We start from the raw sequence: 15104 nt of genomic DNA, 5'->3' as shown, positions 1-15104 counted from the left end.
CTCGGATCTTTGCTCTTAAGAACAGAGAGGAGGCCGGGCGCGGTGGCTCAAGCCTGTAATCCCAGCACTTTGGGAGGCCGAGACGGGCGGATCACGAGGTCAGGAGATCGAGACCATCCTGGCTAACACGGTGAAACCCCGTCTCTACTAAAAATACAAAAACTAGCCGGGCGAGGTGGCGGGCGCCTGTGGTCCCAGCTACTCGGGAGGCTGAGGCAGGAGAATGGCGTGAACCCGGGAGGCGGAGCTTGCAGTGAGCTGAGATCCGGCCACTGCACTCCAGACCGGGCGACAGAGCAAGACTCCGTCTCAAAAAAAAAAAAAGAACAGAGAGGGGGCCGGGCGCGGTGGCTCAAGCCTGTAATCCCAGCACGTTGGGAGGCCGAGACGGGCGGATCACGAGGTCAGGAGATCGAGACCATCCTGGCTAACACGGTGAAACCCCGTCTCTACTAAAAACTACAAAAAACTAGCCGGGCGAGGTGGCAGCGCCTGTAGTCCCAGCTACCTGGGAGGCTGAGGCAGGAGAATGGCGTGAACCCGGGAGGCGGAGCTTGCAGTGAGCTGAGATCCACTCTACCCTGGGTGACAGAGCGAGACTCCGTCTTAAAAAAAGAAAAAAAAAAAGAACAGAGAGGGAGAGGCTGGGAGGATGGTCCAGAGTTCCGTCCCGCCCTGACCCTCTGCTGACGGCTGTAGGGGGTGCCTCAGCACCAGCTGCCTCCTCAGTATCAGAAGATCCTTGAGAGACTCAAGACGCTGGAGAGGGAAATTTCAGGAGGGGCCATGGCCGTTGTGGCGGTCCTTCTCAACAATAAGCTCTACGTCGCCAATGTTGGTGAGCCCCCTCCTGTCCCAGGGCAGGGAGGGTTGGGGAGAGGTCAGTCACAGGGGCTGGTGCATTATTTGACAATCTGCTTTCCAGAGACTTCACGCACTTTAGAGCCAGGGTCTCCTGAGACCATTTGGGTATGTCCCTCTCCACAGTGATGCCTCAGTCCCAGCTGGAAGGGAGAAGGGACGGGATGGGAGGCAGGTGTCCTGGCCTTTAGTCCCTATTCTGCTTCTTAACTCGTTCTGGGTGAGTCGGGGCCACTGCTTCTGGAAGAGGTTACCTCGCCATGACAAACCAACCAGCATTCGCATGAACAGCTGTGAGATGGGGCTAGGTGACAGGGGCATTGGGGTTTGTGAGAAGCCAGACACGTAGGTGCAGGTTACAGTAGAAAGAACTCTGTGGAGACCCCTCTGATGATACTGCCTTTTTTTTTTAATACTCTCGTGGAAAATTTTCCACAATATAGAACAACAGAGTGACTGGTATTTAATGAACATTCATGTGCCCATCCCCAACCCCAGCAGTTATCAACTGTGGCCAGCCTTCTTTTACCTGTGGCCTTTTGTCCCCACGTTCGCTATTTTGAAGCAAACACCAGACACTGTCATGTGTTCTGTAAATATTTCATTCTGTATCTCTAGAGAAGAGTTCTGTTTTATAAGATCATAATCCTGTGATTACTCTGAAAAAGTTAAACCCAATTCCTTCGTATCATCAACGGTCCCTAACTGGTGACTCACCTCGTTGGTCTGAGCCTGTTTTGCCCATTTCAGGTATTTCCACGTGTGAGATGCCTGCCTTTTCCCTCTCTGCCTTCCCAGTATGTCCTATTTCTCTCTCTGCTTGGTCTTTGCTTAGCTGTTCACATTCTGCCACAGGTACAAACCGTGCACTTTTATGCAAATCGACAGTGGATGGGTTGCAGGTGACACAGCTGAACGTGGACCACACCACAGAGAACGAGGATGAGCTCTTCCGCCTTTCGCAGCTGGGTAAGTGGGGAGAATACCTGGCCGAGGGGTGAGTGGGAGCGGAAGCTGATCCCTGTGGGCTCACCCTTCACCTGCCTTTGGTAGAGAGGCGTGTGGTAGAGGGGCTGCGACCTTGGGCTCCCTAGCCAGTCTGCCTGGGGTTCAATCCCAGCTCTGCTGCTTACTGGTTGGTGATTGGAACTTACTTAAGTTTTCTGTGCCTCCGTTCCCCCCCCGACTCCGTGTAATAAGGATAATAGTAACCTACCCCGGGATGCTAGGAGGATTCAGAGTTAGTGCATGTGAAACTCTTCCTGGAGTGCCTGGCACACAGGAGGCATTTACTGTTATTGATGGAGACTGAAAGAGGCCAAAGAAGTCCAGGGAGCCCAGCTGCTGCCAAGCTGCTCCTTCCCTTCCCAGTGAGCTCCAGGCAGATGTGGGACACACGGGATGGTCAGGGAGATGGCAGGCAAGCTGCTCCGTGCTGGGTGGTGCCTGGAGGAGGGGCTCTGAGTGAGGCATGTTGTGATGGGCGTGGGGACTGAGGACACCAGGGGCTCTGGGTCAGCTGCTCTCCCAAGCGTCCTGGTGTGGTCTTCATTTCCTATTCAGTGGGTCCTTATTGCCTTCTTCCCATGGCTGTGTCTCTGTCCCCTTCTTTGTGTTCCTCTTTGTGAACAAGGAGCAGGAGTGTGGCATTGTTTCCCTCCATAGGCTTGGACGCCGGGAAGATCAAGCAGGTGGGGATCATCTGTGGGCAGGAGAGCACCCGGCGGATCGGGGATTACAAGGTCAAATATGGCTACACGGACATTGACCTTCTCAGGTAGGTGCCAGCCCAGCTGTCCCTTGTGCTTGAAAGAACAGAAGGTACTAGGAAGGCCAAGATGGGAGGATTGATTGTGCCAGGAGGTCGAGGCTACAGTGAGCTATGATCATGCCACTGCACTCCAGCCTGGGCAACAGAGCAAGACCCTGTCTCAAAAAAAAAAAAGGTCCAGAAGGCCTGGGGCAGATGCAGACCATAGACCCCAGTGACAGACGTACAGTCAAGGTAGTTCAGAGCCCAAGCAAACTCTTCTTCCTCCCAGAGAGGTTGGTTTGGGGCAGGTTAGACCCAGCAGGCCGGGAGTTGGGTACTGTAGAGACAAGGGGTGGAGTTGAGGAGCTGGGGCAAAGCTGAGGCAACTAGTGCCACAAGGGAGGCAGGCGAAGCCAGCGTTGGTGTGGGATGGACAGACCAGGCCTGTTGGTCCATGCTGCCCATGGCTGCAGCAGAGATGTGAGATGAATTGTGTATTTCCCTCTGAGGACACTCTGGGTGTCATCCCAGTGCTCATGGCAGCACAGTGGGCAGTCATGATCATGAGGCCGAGCCCGTGCAGAGCTCTGGGCGTAACTTCTTTTATGTATTTCCTGCTCAGACCCCCTGAGGTAGTCACTGCCATCACCCTAGAGGCATTTTCTTAAGAGGAAGCTGAGGCATGGAGATACCAGACAGCCCACCCTGGTCATAGGGTTGAACTCAGGCAGCCTGAATTTGGAATGTGTGTCCTTAACCACCCGGTAACCTGTATGTGAAGTGTTGGTTGGGGAGACAGGCATGTCCACCCAGAGTTCCCATCCGCAGAGGCCAGGCCTCACGGCCTAGAAAGTGCATGTTAGAACTCCTTGCCCTCATGCAGTCTAGGCAATTGAGTTTCGAATGTTTGTCCCTAATTTGTGGGGTCCTGTTTCCTTTATTGGAAAGTACATCCATTGTATAAAACACTTCAGACAGTGCTGGGGTCTGTACAGGGAAAGGAAGTCTTCCTACCCCAAGCTCTGGGACTCGCTGCCTCGCCAGAGGCTGCTTGTTTCTTGTGTATCCTGCTCCAAAATTTGGCCACATGCACGTATACACACACGGTGTCTCTGTGTGTGTGTCGCGCGCGTGTGTGTGTGATGGGGGCCAAGGACCCGGCATCCTTTTCAGAACATCCAGGTGCTCATGTGTCCTGCCTCTCCCAGGTGCTGGTGTGTCCTGCCCATCCCTCTTTTCCTTTTTTTTAAACCCTAAGGTATAATTGACATACACAAAGCTGTGCATATTTCATGCATACAACTTGATGAGTTTGGAAATAACGTTTAGACACCCCTCACTGCTATCGTTAAAGGTGCCCATCTCTTCATTCTACTCCCCTGCAGTTAGGCTGGTGTCATTCTGTGTAATGACAGCTCTCAGGACCCAGCCTTGGTTGATGGGCCCTCAGGAAGTCCTCAGACTCTGCTCTTCTGGATGGTGTTGCCAGCACCTCCTCATGTGCTTACTTCCATGTGCACACACGTGTGCTGGCATGTAATGACTCTGACCCCAGTCACTGAAGGATCCCTGTACACGTGGAGAGTATCTCGGGTCTCAGCCACCTGTTTTGGAAAAGCCCAAATGATAGCAAGAGGCGTGGGCTTCCAGGGATAACGCCTCCCTCTTGCTGTCCCACGCCCTGCCCTGCCACCACCAGGCCCTGTGAACAGGATGTATGGAACAGGCCAGAGTCGGGCATTCAACCTTTGCCATCCTGACCTCAGCTGCCTGCCAGTTTTTATGGCCCTCCAAGCTTTAGTTTAGCAGCTGCTATAAGAAGATGGGTCTATTTTTCTGACCTTCTCTTTCTCTCTTTCTTTTCCTCTTGTCAGGTTGTGTGTTTTATTTTACATTCTGGGCGTAGATTCCTTCCCTCAGCAGAATCAGCATCCACCTGGGTGCTGTTCCAAGCAAAGCTCTTCCTTCCACTCTCTCCCCATAGCACCGCCAAGTCCAAACCAATCATCGCAGAGCCAGAAATCCACGGGGCACAGCCACTGGATGGGGTGACAGGCTTCCTGGTGCTGATGTCAGAGGGGCTCTACAAGGCCCTAGAGGCAGCCCATGGGCCTGGGCAGGCCAACCAGGTGAGTTGGGTCCAGCCAAGCCCACAGCTGGCGAGCGTGGCTGGCCTGCACGGCAATGTGCTCGAGCCTTCTAGAGCTGTGATTCTCAGAGGCTGTCATCAGACATCCCTGGGTTCAAAGCTGGGGGAAGGAGAATCCCAGAGCTCTAAAAACACCCATCCCACCCAAAAACTTGACTCATTTTAGGCTTGAAGCAGTGTTAGTCCTCAGAGCCTGAGCAAGGCCTGAAGGGACGAGGGGGAGATGGATGTGAATTGCCATGGGCACAGCATTACTGTGGGATGGCCAGGAAGGGGCCAGGGCCAGGAAGAGAGCACAGAAAGAGATGTGGCCTGCTGCACAGAGCTGTGGCTGCAGAGTCCCTCCCACACCCATCACTTCCTGCCAAGGGCCTGGCGGCTTTACTGCCCTTCTTGAGTGGCAGACAATTTACAGTTTGCTTCTCATTTCTTTTTTGTTTGTTTGTTTTTTGAGACAAGAGTCTCACTCTGTCACCCAGGCTGGAGTACAGTGGTATGATCTTGGCTCACTGCAATCTCTGCCTCCCAGGTTCAAGCAATTCTCTGCCTCAGCCTCCCAAGTAGCTGGGATTACAGGCGTCTGCCACCACGCCCGGCTAATTTTTGTTTTTGTTTTTGTTTTGAGACGGAGTCTTGCTCTGTCGCCCAGGCTGGAGTGCAGTGGTGCAATCTCAGCTCACTGTGAGCTCCACCTCCTGAGTTCATGCCATTCTCTTGCCTCAGCCTCCCGAGTAGCTGGGACTACAGGCGCCCGCCACCACGCCTGGCCAATTTTTTTGTATTTTTAGTAGAGATGGGGTTTCACCACGTTAGCCAGGATGGTCTCGATCTCCACACCTCATGATCCACCCACCTCAGCCTCCCGAAGTGCTGGGATTACAGATGTGAGCCACTACGCCTGGCCAATTTTTGTGTTTTTAGTAGAAATGGTTTCACCATGTTGGCCAGGCTGGTCTCAAACTCCTGACCTCATGATCCACCCACCTTGGCTTCTCAAAGTGCTGGGATTACAGGCATGAGCCACTACACCCGGCAGTTCACTTCTCATTTCTACGGTGGGGATGGTAACATCTGCCTTTGTGAGATCGCAGTGAGGTTAGGCGTGGTAAACATAGGCCCTCAGCTGGGGGGCTGCTTATTTTTCTTACACCTTGGAGTCACCAAAGTGTGACTTCAAGACAGTCGTGTTAGGGATGATCTCAAAGGAAAATTGCCTTTCCCTGACCTCCTTGGGTTGCTGACTGGCTAAGATAAGTTCAGTTTGTGTTCCTCCTCCTGTCTGTGATTCTTGTAGGAAGATAACCTTATCTGCTTTGACTTTTTTTTTTTTTTTTTAAGACTCGCCCTGTCACTCAGACGGGAGTGCAGTGGCGTGATCACGGCTCACTACACCCTCAACCTTCTGAGTTGAACCGATCCTCCAGCCTTAGCCTCCTGAGTAGCTGGATCTATAGGTGTGTGCCACCACACCTGGCTAATTTTGGTGGTGGTTTGTTTTGTTTTGTTTTTTTTTTTTGGTAGAGATAGGGTCTCACTGTATTGCCCAGCTTAATCTCAAACTCCTGGTCTCAAGCGATCCTCCTACCTTGGCCTCCCAAGATGCTGGGGTTATAGGCATGAGCCACTGTGCCCAGCCTGCTTTGTCCTTTTTAATTAAAAGTCATGTATTGACCAGGCGCGGTGGCTCATGCCTGTAATCCTAGCACTTTGGGAAGCCGAGGCAGGCGGATCACTTGAGGTCAGGAGTTCGAGACCAGCCTGGCCAACATGGTGAAACCCCATCTCTACTAAAAATACAAAAATTAGCCGGACATGGTGGCAGGTGCCTGTAATCCCAGCTACTTGGGAGACTGAGGCAGGAGAATGGCTTGAACCTGGGAGGCGGAGGTAGCAGTGAGCCGAGATTGTGCTATTGCACTCCAGCCTGGGCAAGAGAGCAAGACTCCTTCTCAATCAGTCAATCAATATCATGAGGAAAAACTCTTCTTTAAAATGTGTAAATTTTTATTTCAATAGCTTTTGAGGTACCAGTGTTTTTTGTTATAGGGATGAATTATGTAGTGGTGAATTCTGAGATTTTAGTGCACCAGTTATTCAAGTAATGTACACTGTAACTAATGTATGGTGTTTTATGCCTAGCACCCCTGCCACCCTCCCGCCTTGAGTCTCTAAAGTTCCATTATATCACTCCATATGCCTGTGCATACTCATCATTTAACTCCCACTTATAAGTGAGAACATACAGTTTGTGATTTTCCACTCCTGTGTTACTTAGAATAATGGCCTTCATCTCCATCCAAGTTCCTGCAAAAGACATTCTTTCTTTCCTTTTACTGGCTGAATAGTATTCCATAGTTTATAAATACATTTTCTTTATCTGCTCATTAGTCAGTGGCCACTTAGGCTGGTTCCACATCTTTGCAATTGTGAATTGTGCTGCTGTAAACATATGTGTGCAAGTATCTTTTTCATATAATGACTTATTTTCTTTTGGGTAGATGCCTAGTAGTGGATTGCTGGATTGAATGCAGATTTACTTCGAAAAAGTCTCAAGTGCCTTACTATCCCCCGGTCCCTGTGTTCTGATTTCTTTTTTTTTTTTTTTTGAGATGGAGTCTTGCTGTGTTGGCCAAGCTGGAGTGCAGTGGTGCAGTCTCAGCTCACTGTAACCTCCGCCTCTTGGGTTCAAGTGATTCTCCTGCCTCAGCCTCCTGAGTAGCTGGGACTACAGGCATGCGCCACCACCACACCCGGCTAATTTTTGTATTTTTAGTAGAGATGGGGTTTTGCCATGTTGGCCAGGCTGGTCTTGAACTCCTAACCTCAGATGATCCACCTGCCTCGGCCTCCCAATGTCCTGGGATTACAGGTGTTAGCCACCACACCCAGCCTGTGTTCTAATTTCTTCACCTGTTATATAAGCTTACCATTCCTTCCAGTAGCCTTATAACATAGAGGGACAGGGGCTTACTTTCACGTAGAATAGGGAATTTGGGGTTCATAGAGTTCAGGGTCTTGCCGGAGGTGATGTTGCTGCTTAGTGATGAAACTGAGCCCACCAGGACCAGGTACAGGCCATTTCCTATTACCTGCCCCTGCCCTCCTACCCCCGCCCAAAAGAAACTTTACGATAGTGCGAAAGTGATACATATTCAGTGGGAACCGTGTTCCAATACCCTTACAACCATTCTGTTTTTCACTGTTAATACAGTACTCAATAAATTACATGAGATTTGGCTGGGTGTGGTGGCTCACGCCTGTAATCCCAGCACTTTGGGAGGCCGAGGCGGGCAGATCACTTTAGGTCAGGAGTTTGAGACCAGCCTGGCCAACATGGTGAAACTCCATCTCTACTAAAAATACAACAACAACAAAAAATTATCTGGTGCATAGTGACACACACCTGTAATCCCAGCTACTCAGGAGGTTGAGGCGGGAGAATTGCTTGAACCTGGGAGACAGAACTTGCCGTGAGCCGAGATCATACCACTGCACTCCAGCCTGGGCAACAGAGTGAGACTCTGTCTCAAAAAACAAACAAAAAAATTACATGAGATTCAATATTTTCTTATATATTAATAAAGTAGACTTTGTACTAGATGATTTTGCCCAGCCGTAGGCTAATAGAAGTGTTCTAAGCACATTTTAAGGTAGGCTAGGCTAAGTGATGATGTTCAGTAGATTAGGTGCATTAACTGCTTTTTCAACTTACGATATTTTGTTTCTTTTTTTTTTTTTTTTTTTTTGAGACAGTCTTGCTCTGTTGGCCAGGCTAGAGTGCAGTGTCACAGTCTCAGCTCACTGCAACCTCCGTCTTCCGGGCTCAAGCCATTCTCCTGCCTCAGCCTCCCAAGTAGCTGGGATTACAGGCATGTGCCACCATGCCCGGCTAATTTTTGTATTTTTAGTAGAGACCAGGTTTCACCGTGTTGGCCAGGCTGGTCTCGATCTCGACCTCAGGTAATCCGGCCACCTCAGCCTCCCAAAGTGCTGGGATTACAGGTGTGAGTCACTGCGCCTGGTCAACTTATGATATTTTCAACTTACAGTGGGTTTGTCAGGACATAGCCCCATCCTAAATTGAGGAACAGCTGTATAGTGGACGGGGACTTCTCTTAGGTCACGGACCCTGTCTTCATGCTGTATCCCCAGTTCCTGACAAAATCCTAGCATGTATAACGTCGCCTACAACAAGTTTGTTCCAGGAAAGAGTGTTTCATAATAATGACACTTGCTACTGGCTTTTTTTTTTTTTTTTTTTTGAGACGAAGTCTCGCTCTTGTCCCCCAGGCTGGAGTGCAAATGGCGCTATCTCGGTTCACTGCAACCTCCGCCTCCTGGGTTCAAGTGGTTCTCCTGCCTCAGCCTCCCGAGTAGCTGGGATTGCAGGCACCTACCACCACACCCAGCTAATTTTTGTATTTTTGGTAGAGATGGGATTTCACCGTGTTGACCAGGCTGGTCTCGAACTCCTGACCTCAGGCGATCTGCCTGCCTTGGCCTCCCAAAGTGCTGGGATTACAGGCGTGAGCCACCGTGCCTGGCAGGTACTGGGCTTTTTAGTGGCTGGCAGAGTGCTCTCACAGCATTGTTAGTTAATCCTCATACTCACCCAGTGAGATGGATGCTCTCCCCATCCTAGAGGTGTGCACCCAGCAATCAGAGCAATCACGAGGACACACACTTCCTAATGGGAAAGTTCCAGAAGGATTATCCTGAATACCTTGAAAGGCTCAGATTTCAAACTTGGCCGGCAGGCACTTCCTTCACCTGCTGCACTATTGACCGCTAAATCTCCTGATTTTAGGCTCTGAGATTATGGCCCACGCCCCCCAGGCCACACCGTGTTCCTTACCAGGTTCTTCCTCCCCACTCCCCCAGGAAATTGCTGCAATGATTGACACTGAGTTTGCCAAGCAGACCTCCCTGGACGCAGTGGCCCAGGCCGTGGTGGACCGGGTGAAGCGCATCCACGGCGACACCTTCGCCAGCGGTGGGGAGCGTGCCAGGTTCTGCCCCCGGCATGAGGACATGACCCTGCTGGTGAGGAACTTCGGCTACCCACTGGGTGAAATGAGCCAGCCCACACCGAGCCCGGCCCCAGGTACGTGTGCTGTACAGACAGGCAGTGCCTGGGGATGCCATCTGGGGGCCAGAGGTGGGTGCAGAGCCCCCGAGGCTGCTTGAAATGGAGATGGAGTCAGGGGGCCTGGCTCTCAGTGGCTCTAATTCAGGTTCTCTGACTTTCAGCCTCTCTGAGCTGCATGTTGATTTTTGCTTTTTTGTCTGTAAAATGAGGTTAATACCACCTGCCCCGGCAACCTCCCAGAACCTGAGTGCACCAGCAAGCAATTCACAGAGCCCTGAAGCCACATAGTAGAGATGATGGCCACCACTGATTGAGTGCCTACCGTGTGCCAGGCGCACAGCCTGCATTATTCCTTTCAGTCCTCATGGGCAACCCTAAAGACAGGTGGTACCCCTGTTTTCCAGAGGGGGAAACCGAGGCTGAAGAATGAAGGGACCTGGAAGAGATGAGGCATGTGGACAAATGGTCAGGCCCCAGGGCCTGTCTGCCCCTGGGCTGCACTGGAGCACGGCAGGGAGAAGGACGTTTTGCTTTCTACCTATGTCATTCTTCAACCAAGTTCTCAGGAAAAGAGGCGGCTGCTTTCTCCCGTGCTCCCCGCAGTGCTGCTCAGCACTAAGACCTTCGGTTCCCGAGGGCTGCATTTCTTTTTCTTTGTTTTAAACAAGCAAACCTTAGATAAAGCTCAGGCATCCACAGACAGATTTGTTCTCCCATGGACACCAGGGTTATTGAAGTTTCTTTGGCCGTTGTTATTGCAACCATATTTTTATTGGGTCAGCCTCAACTGGGAGCAGACTTATCCTCTGGATTAAAGCATCCGTGGGAAGCCAGGCAGTAACCCTTTCCTTGAGGCAACTCGAGCACCAGCAGGCTTTATGCTGGCTTTACTGCTACAGGGAGTTCTCAGTCCAGCCTGGAAGAGTCTCTGCCAAGGGACACTCCTCCTGAGCTGTCCCGAGGGGCAGGGGGCCGCTCTGGGCTTGGGGAGCCAGGCATGGCCGACACTTACACTCAGCCCTCAGGCACCACCCCATCAGGCCATGGGAGCAGCTTTGCCCCTGTTAACCCGGGTTTCTCCTCAGCCGCTGCCTGAGGCCCCCACTCTCTTCCTCCCAAAGCTGCAGGGGGACGAGTGTACCCTGTGTCTGTGCCATACTCCAGTGCCCAGAGCACCAGCAAGACCAGCGTGACCCTCTCCCTTGTCATGCCCTCCCAGGGCCAGATGGTCAACGGGGCTCACAGCGCTTCCACCCTGGATGAAGCCACCCCGACCCTCACCAAGTAAGTCCCTCCCCCACTTAGCCACCCCAGCCCTGTCCCCCCATGGGTGTCCTGTGGCACCAGGACAGAAATGACCATGGGGCCAAGGCTTATGGATAAGATGCCCTGGGGTCTGGAAGTCCCCAGCTCCATGCCTGGTGAGGGAAGTCTCCCTAGAAACTGAGGCAGGTGGGGTTTTCGGTCAGGTGGCTGATGGTCCCAGCCTACTTCTCGTATTTTCCTGTGGGCCGGTCTGCTAGTTTCAGTCAGTGGAAGGTTCTCTTTTCATTCCCCACCTGGGTGTGATGTGGGGTAACTTCCCGTGGTGTCCTTGCTTGGGGACATTGTCTGGCCTGTACTGGCTTGTCAGAGCCCGTGCTTTCTGGCTAATGTGCCTGATTTTAGCTTTGAAGTGAGTTCTGTGGTTTCTGGGCAGGGAGCGAGGTAGAGACAGCAGCCTGAGGGGGATGCAGCTAGGCCCCGTCCAGCCGCAGACCCAACTGAGTACACCCCACCCCCTTCACTTCCGTAGAATGTGCACCCCCCACACCAGGGGACCCGGATCTGGTTTCCACATTCCAGCCCTGCATGGAATGATAGAGATGCCACACCCAGCCCACTCTGAGGATGGAGTGCGCAGGATGTGGCCAATTAGAAAGGCCCTGGAGGGGGTGGGTGGCCTGTTTACCTCTGCCTCATCAGGGGGCCTTCCTTTCCCTCTGCCTCTGAGTCGTGGATGCTGCGACTACTGCCACGGGGCTAGAAAGGCCTGCCAGACCGAGCAAGCTCCGTGGGCTTCCTGAGCGCAGTAGGGGTGGCCTCTCCAGCACCCCTGCCGGGCTGCTTGGAGGAGTCCTCCAGCTGTGTCCACAAAGCAGAGTGGGACTGCTGTGGCCCTAGACAAGGCGGGACAGCCTGCCCTCCTCCGCTGCCTATGTTCCTCACTCCCTTCAGCATCTGAGCCGAGGTAGTTGGTCCCGCCATGGGCCAGCCCTCTGCTGGTGCTGGGCAGCGCTAACAGGCAGTTCCAGTTGTGACAGAAGGTGGGTGCCTGTCCCCACCCAGCTGATGAGAAGAGAGTGAAGGGGAGGGGCGAAGGAAGGTTTTCTAGAAGAAGACACCTTGCCCGCCCTGCTGAGTAGGGCCTGGGTTGGGACGGGTTTAGAGAGATGGTAATGGACAGTCGGTGGCTCAGCTGCACCCGGGGAACTTCCTGTGATGGCGGGAGTGCTCGTGTGGGTGCTGTCCCGTCACAGCGTCTCCAGCCACTTGTGGCTATTAGACACTTGAACCGAGTGTTCCATTTTCTTTTTCTTTTTTTTTTGAGACAGAGTTTCACTCTTGTTGCCCAGGCTGGAGTGCAATGGCAAAATCTTGGCCCACTGCAACCTCTGCCTCCCAGGTTCAAGCAATTCTCCTGCCTCAGCCTTCTGAGCAGCTGGGATTAGAGGTGCGCACCACCATGCCCAGCTAAATTTTTTTGTATTTTTAGTAGAGATGAGGTTTCACCATGTTGGCCAGGCTGGCCTCGAACTCCTAACCTCAGGTGATCCACCCGCCTTGGCCTCCCAAAGTGCTGGGATTACAGGCATGAGCCACTGTGCCCGGCCCCATTTTCTTTACCTTTAGTTCATTGAAGTAGCCACATGCAGCTGGTGCTTCAAAATTTGACTTTTTATTTCTTTCTAAGAGCATCTGCCTGGGCCAGCTCTTATGATCGCCTCTGCCAGAAAGACCTGTGACCCAAGGGGCTGGTAGAGGCAGGGGCCATTCTATCCCCACACTGCCCCAGCCCCCTTGACCTGACTGCTACCTGATTGACTCCCTCCCCTGTTGTCCCGCAGCCAAAGCCCGACCTTAACCCTGCAGTCCACCAACACGCACACGCAGAGCAGCAGCTCCAGCTCCGACGGGGGCCTCTTCCGCTCCCGGCCCGCCCACTCGCTCCCGCCTGGCGAGGATGGCCGTGTTGAGCCCTACGTGGACTTTGCTGAGTTTTATCGCCTCTGGAGCGTGGACCATGGCGAGCAGAACGTGGTGACGGCACCATAGGGCAGCCGGGGAATGCAGCCCAAGCAGGGCCTGGCGTGGGGCAGGACAGGGTCCAGCCTTTTCCTAACATCTGCCTGTGCCACAGCGGCCAGCAGGCACCTCGTCCTCAGCCCGCAGCAGACTCTATCCCATGGCTCTCCGGGCAATAGAGGGTGTGAGTGCAACCTGGACCTGTGGTTCACACCTTGTTACCACACAGGAAGCTGAAGGCCACTTCCTCGCAGGTGGCCTCAGCCAGGACCATCGCCCTTTCTCAGAGCGGAGAGCCAGGTGTAGAAGCTGCAGCAGTCCTGCAAGCCGCCTGAGCCTCCCCAGCAGCCTCCTGCAGAGCAGGAAGAGGCGCCCTGTGAACCCTGAGTGTCGCAGGCCCAGTAGACCCTGCTGTCCCAAGCCCACCCCTCCTCCCACCATCACCTCCCTCACCTCGGGACAGTAGCCTCCCGCTTCTCCGGCCTCTCGGCCCTGTGCTCCTACATCCAGAGTGGAACCCAGGCTGGTGCCCACCTCTGTCCCTTGTCCCCATCCCTGGTCCTGCTTTGGTTGTGTCATCTGTGGTAAACATTCGGGACCTGGGATGGCCACAGAAGGGGCAGGCCAGGTGGAAAGGAGCCAGGGGGAAGTGGTCTAAGAGACCTGGAGCTGCCAGAGGAGGGCAGCCTGGGCCTCCCCAGAGCCGGGCATGCGGGAGAGGTGAGGACTGACCCTGGCAGACTGAGGCGGGGGCTGCTCTTGTCAGGCCTGAGCCAGGGTGAGCCAGTGTCGCCTTGTGTTTTCCTTCTGGTGCTGCGAAGACCATAGGCTGGCAGGCGGCTGAGATGAACTATCTTTACCACTGATGAGGGTCCTCTACCGGCTGAGGGTAGCAAGCAGGGGTTGTGAGTCAGGCTGGGGGACTCGTTTGAAAGAAAGAAGAGTGGAAAATGGTTCCAGGAGGGAAGAGGTTCTTTGAGACACACTACCCTGGGAGGCACAGGAGAAGGGTTGGGCCGGCCCGGCCCTGGGCCAGAGTTAGGACTATTTCACACAGGTTCTCTGCCTTCAGTGGGGAGGGGGTGTCACCAGGGCTGTCGGCCAGGATTGCCACTTCTATTTCAGAGGAAGAAGCAGGCCAAGAGAATTGCACCTTGGCCAAGCCACACATTCAGTGGGGCAGCCAGAGCTCAGACCTGAGCCATTTAGTCAGTATCCAGGGACCCCTGGATTCTCCACGCCCTCCCCAGCTCCCAGTCTCCCTGCCCGCCATGTCCCAGACCAGCCCACCAGCGACTGGCCACTATTGCACAGCTTCCAGGGTGCTTGGTCTCTGCAAAGTCAAAGGCCTGACAGCTCTATGACCCAGGAATCCATTTTCCTACGGCAGAGCAGGGCCTGGTGTGGAACCAGGGAGCTGCGGGAATCCACAGCAGAAATGGAAGAAAAACAGGTTTCAGCCCAGGATCCTCACTCACACCCCCACCCCCCACTTTGAAGCCATCTCTGTTCTGCAGGTGAGAGGATTTAAAGTCAGTCACAAAGGCTTGGGAACAAAAGGAATTCTCTTCCAAGAATGCCTCTGTGGTGCTGTGTGGTCTCTAGAAACAGGGTCACTTTTTTAATGCAGTAAAGAAGTAATAAATGGTGGCATTACACATTGTGATATTAATAGTGCTGTTGCTCATGTTTCCTGTAACTCGCAGCGGCCCTGGGAGGTGGACGCCTCCCCTCTTCACTGCCCTGGAGGTTCAAGAACTCCGCTCACCAGGCTGCTAAGTGGCAGGGCTGGGATTTGAACCCAGGCCTTCTGGCTGCATTCCACACTGCCACCTCCACAGCCCAGGGGAAACATGGCTTGCCTGTTACCTCCCGGGCCCACTCTCAGGCCCAGATGTGTTCATGCACATCTAGAGGGGGTGACAGGGTTTTCCCTGCTGCAGGCCAAGCCCTCTGGCCCATGACCA

At 53.4% G+C, this 15104-nt stretch overlaps 1 protein-coding gene across 4 annotated transcripts in view; it reads left to right on the top strand.

Annotated features, from left to right (window-relative positions):
- Window positions 1–14809, top strand: part of TAB1 (TGF-beta activated kinase 1 (MAP3K7) binding protein 1) — a 37056-nt gene extending 22247 nt beyond the window's left edge. For all 4 annotated transcript variants that reach the window (XM_033233903.1, XM_033233904.1, XM_033233905.1 and 1 more), the window contains exons 5-11: window positions 700–838; window positions 1717–1830; window positions 2527–2638; window positions 4599–4743; window positions 9645–9867; window positions 10974–11136; window positions 12960–14809. In XM_033233903.1, the coding sequence (XP_033089794.1) occupies window positions 700–838; window positions 1717–1830; window positions 2527–2638; window positions 4599–4743; window positions 9645–9867; window positions 10974–11136; window positions 12960–13167 (1104 nt within the window). In that variant the 3' untranslated portion in view covers window positions 13168–14809. The remainder of the gene's footprint in view (window positions 1–699; window positions 839–1716; window positions 1831–2526; window positions 2639–4598; window positions 4744–9644; window positions 9868–10973; window positions 11137–12959) is intronic.
- The last annotated feature ends 295 nt before the right edge of the window (window positions 14810–15104 follow it).

The sequence above is a fragment of the Trachypithecus francoisi genome, unplaced genomic scaffold (genome assembly GCF_009764315.1).
Source record: "Trachypithecus francoisi isolate TF-2019V2 unplaced genomic scaffold, Tfra_2.0 Lachesis_group14, whole genome shotgun sequence".
In the NCBI taxonomy this organism is placed as follows: Eukaryota; Metazoa; Chordata; class Mammalia; order Primates; family Cercopithecidae; genus Trachypithecus; species Trachypithecus francoisi.
This window is presented reverse-complemented; position numbering and strand designations above follow the sequence as displayed.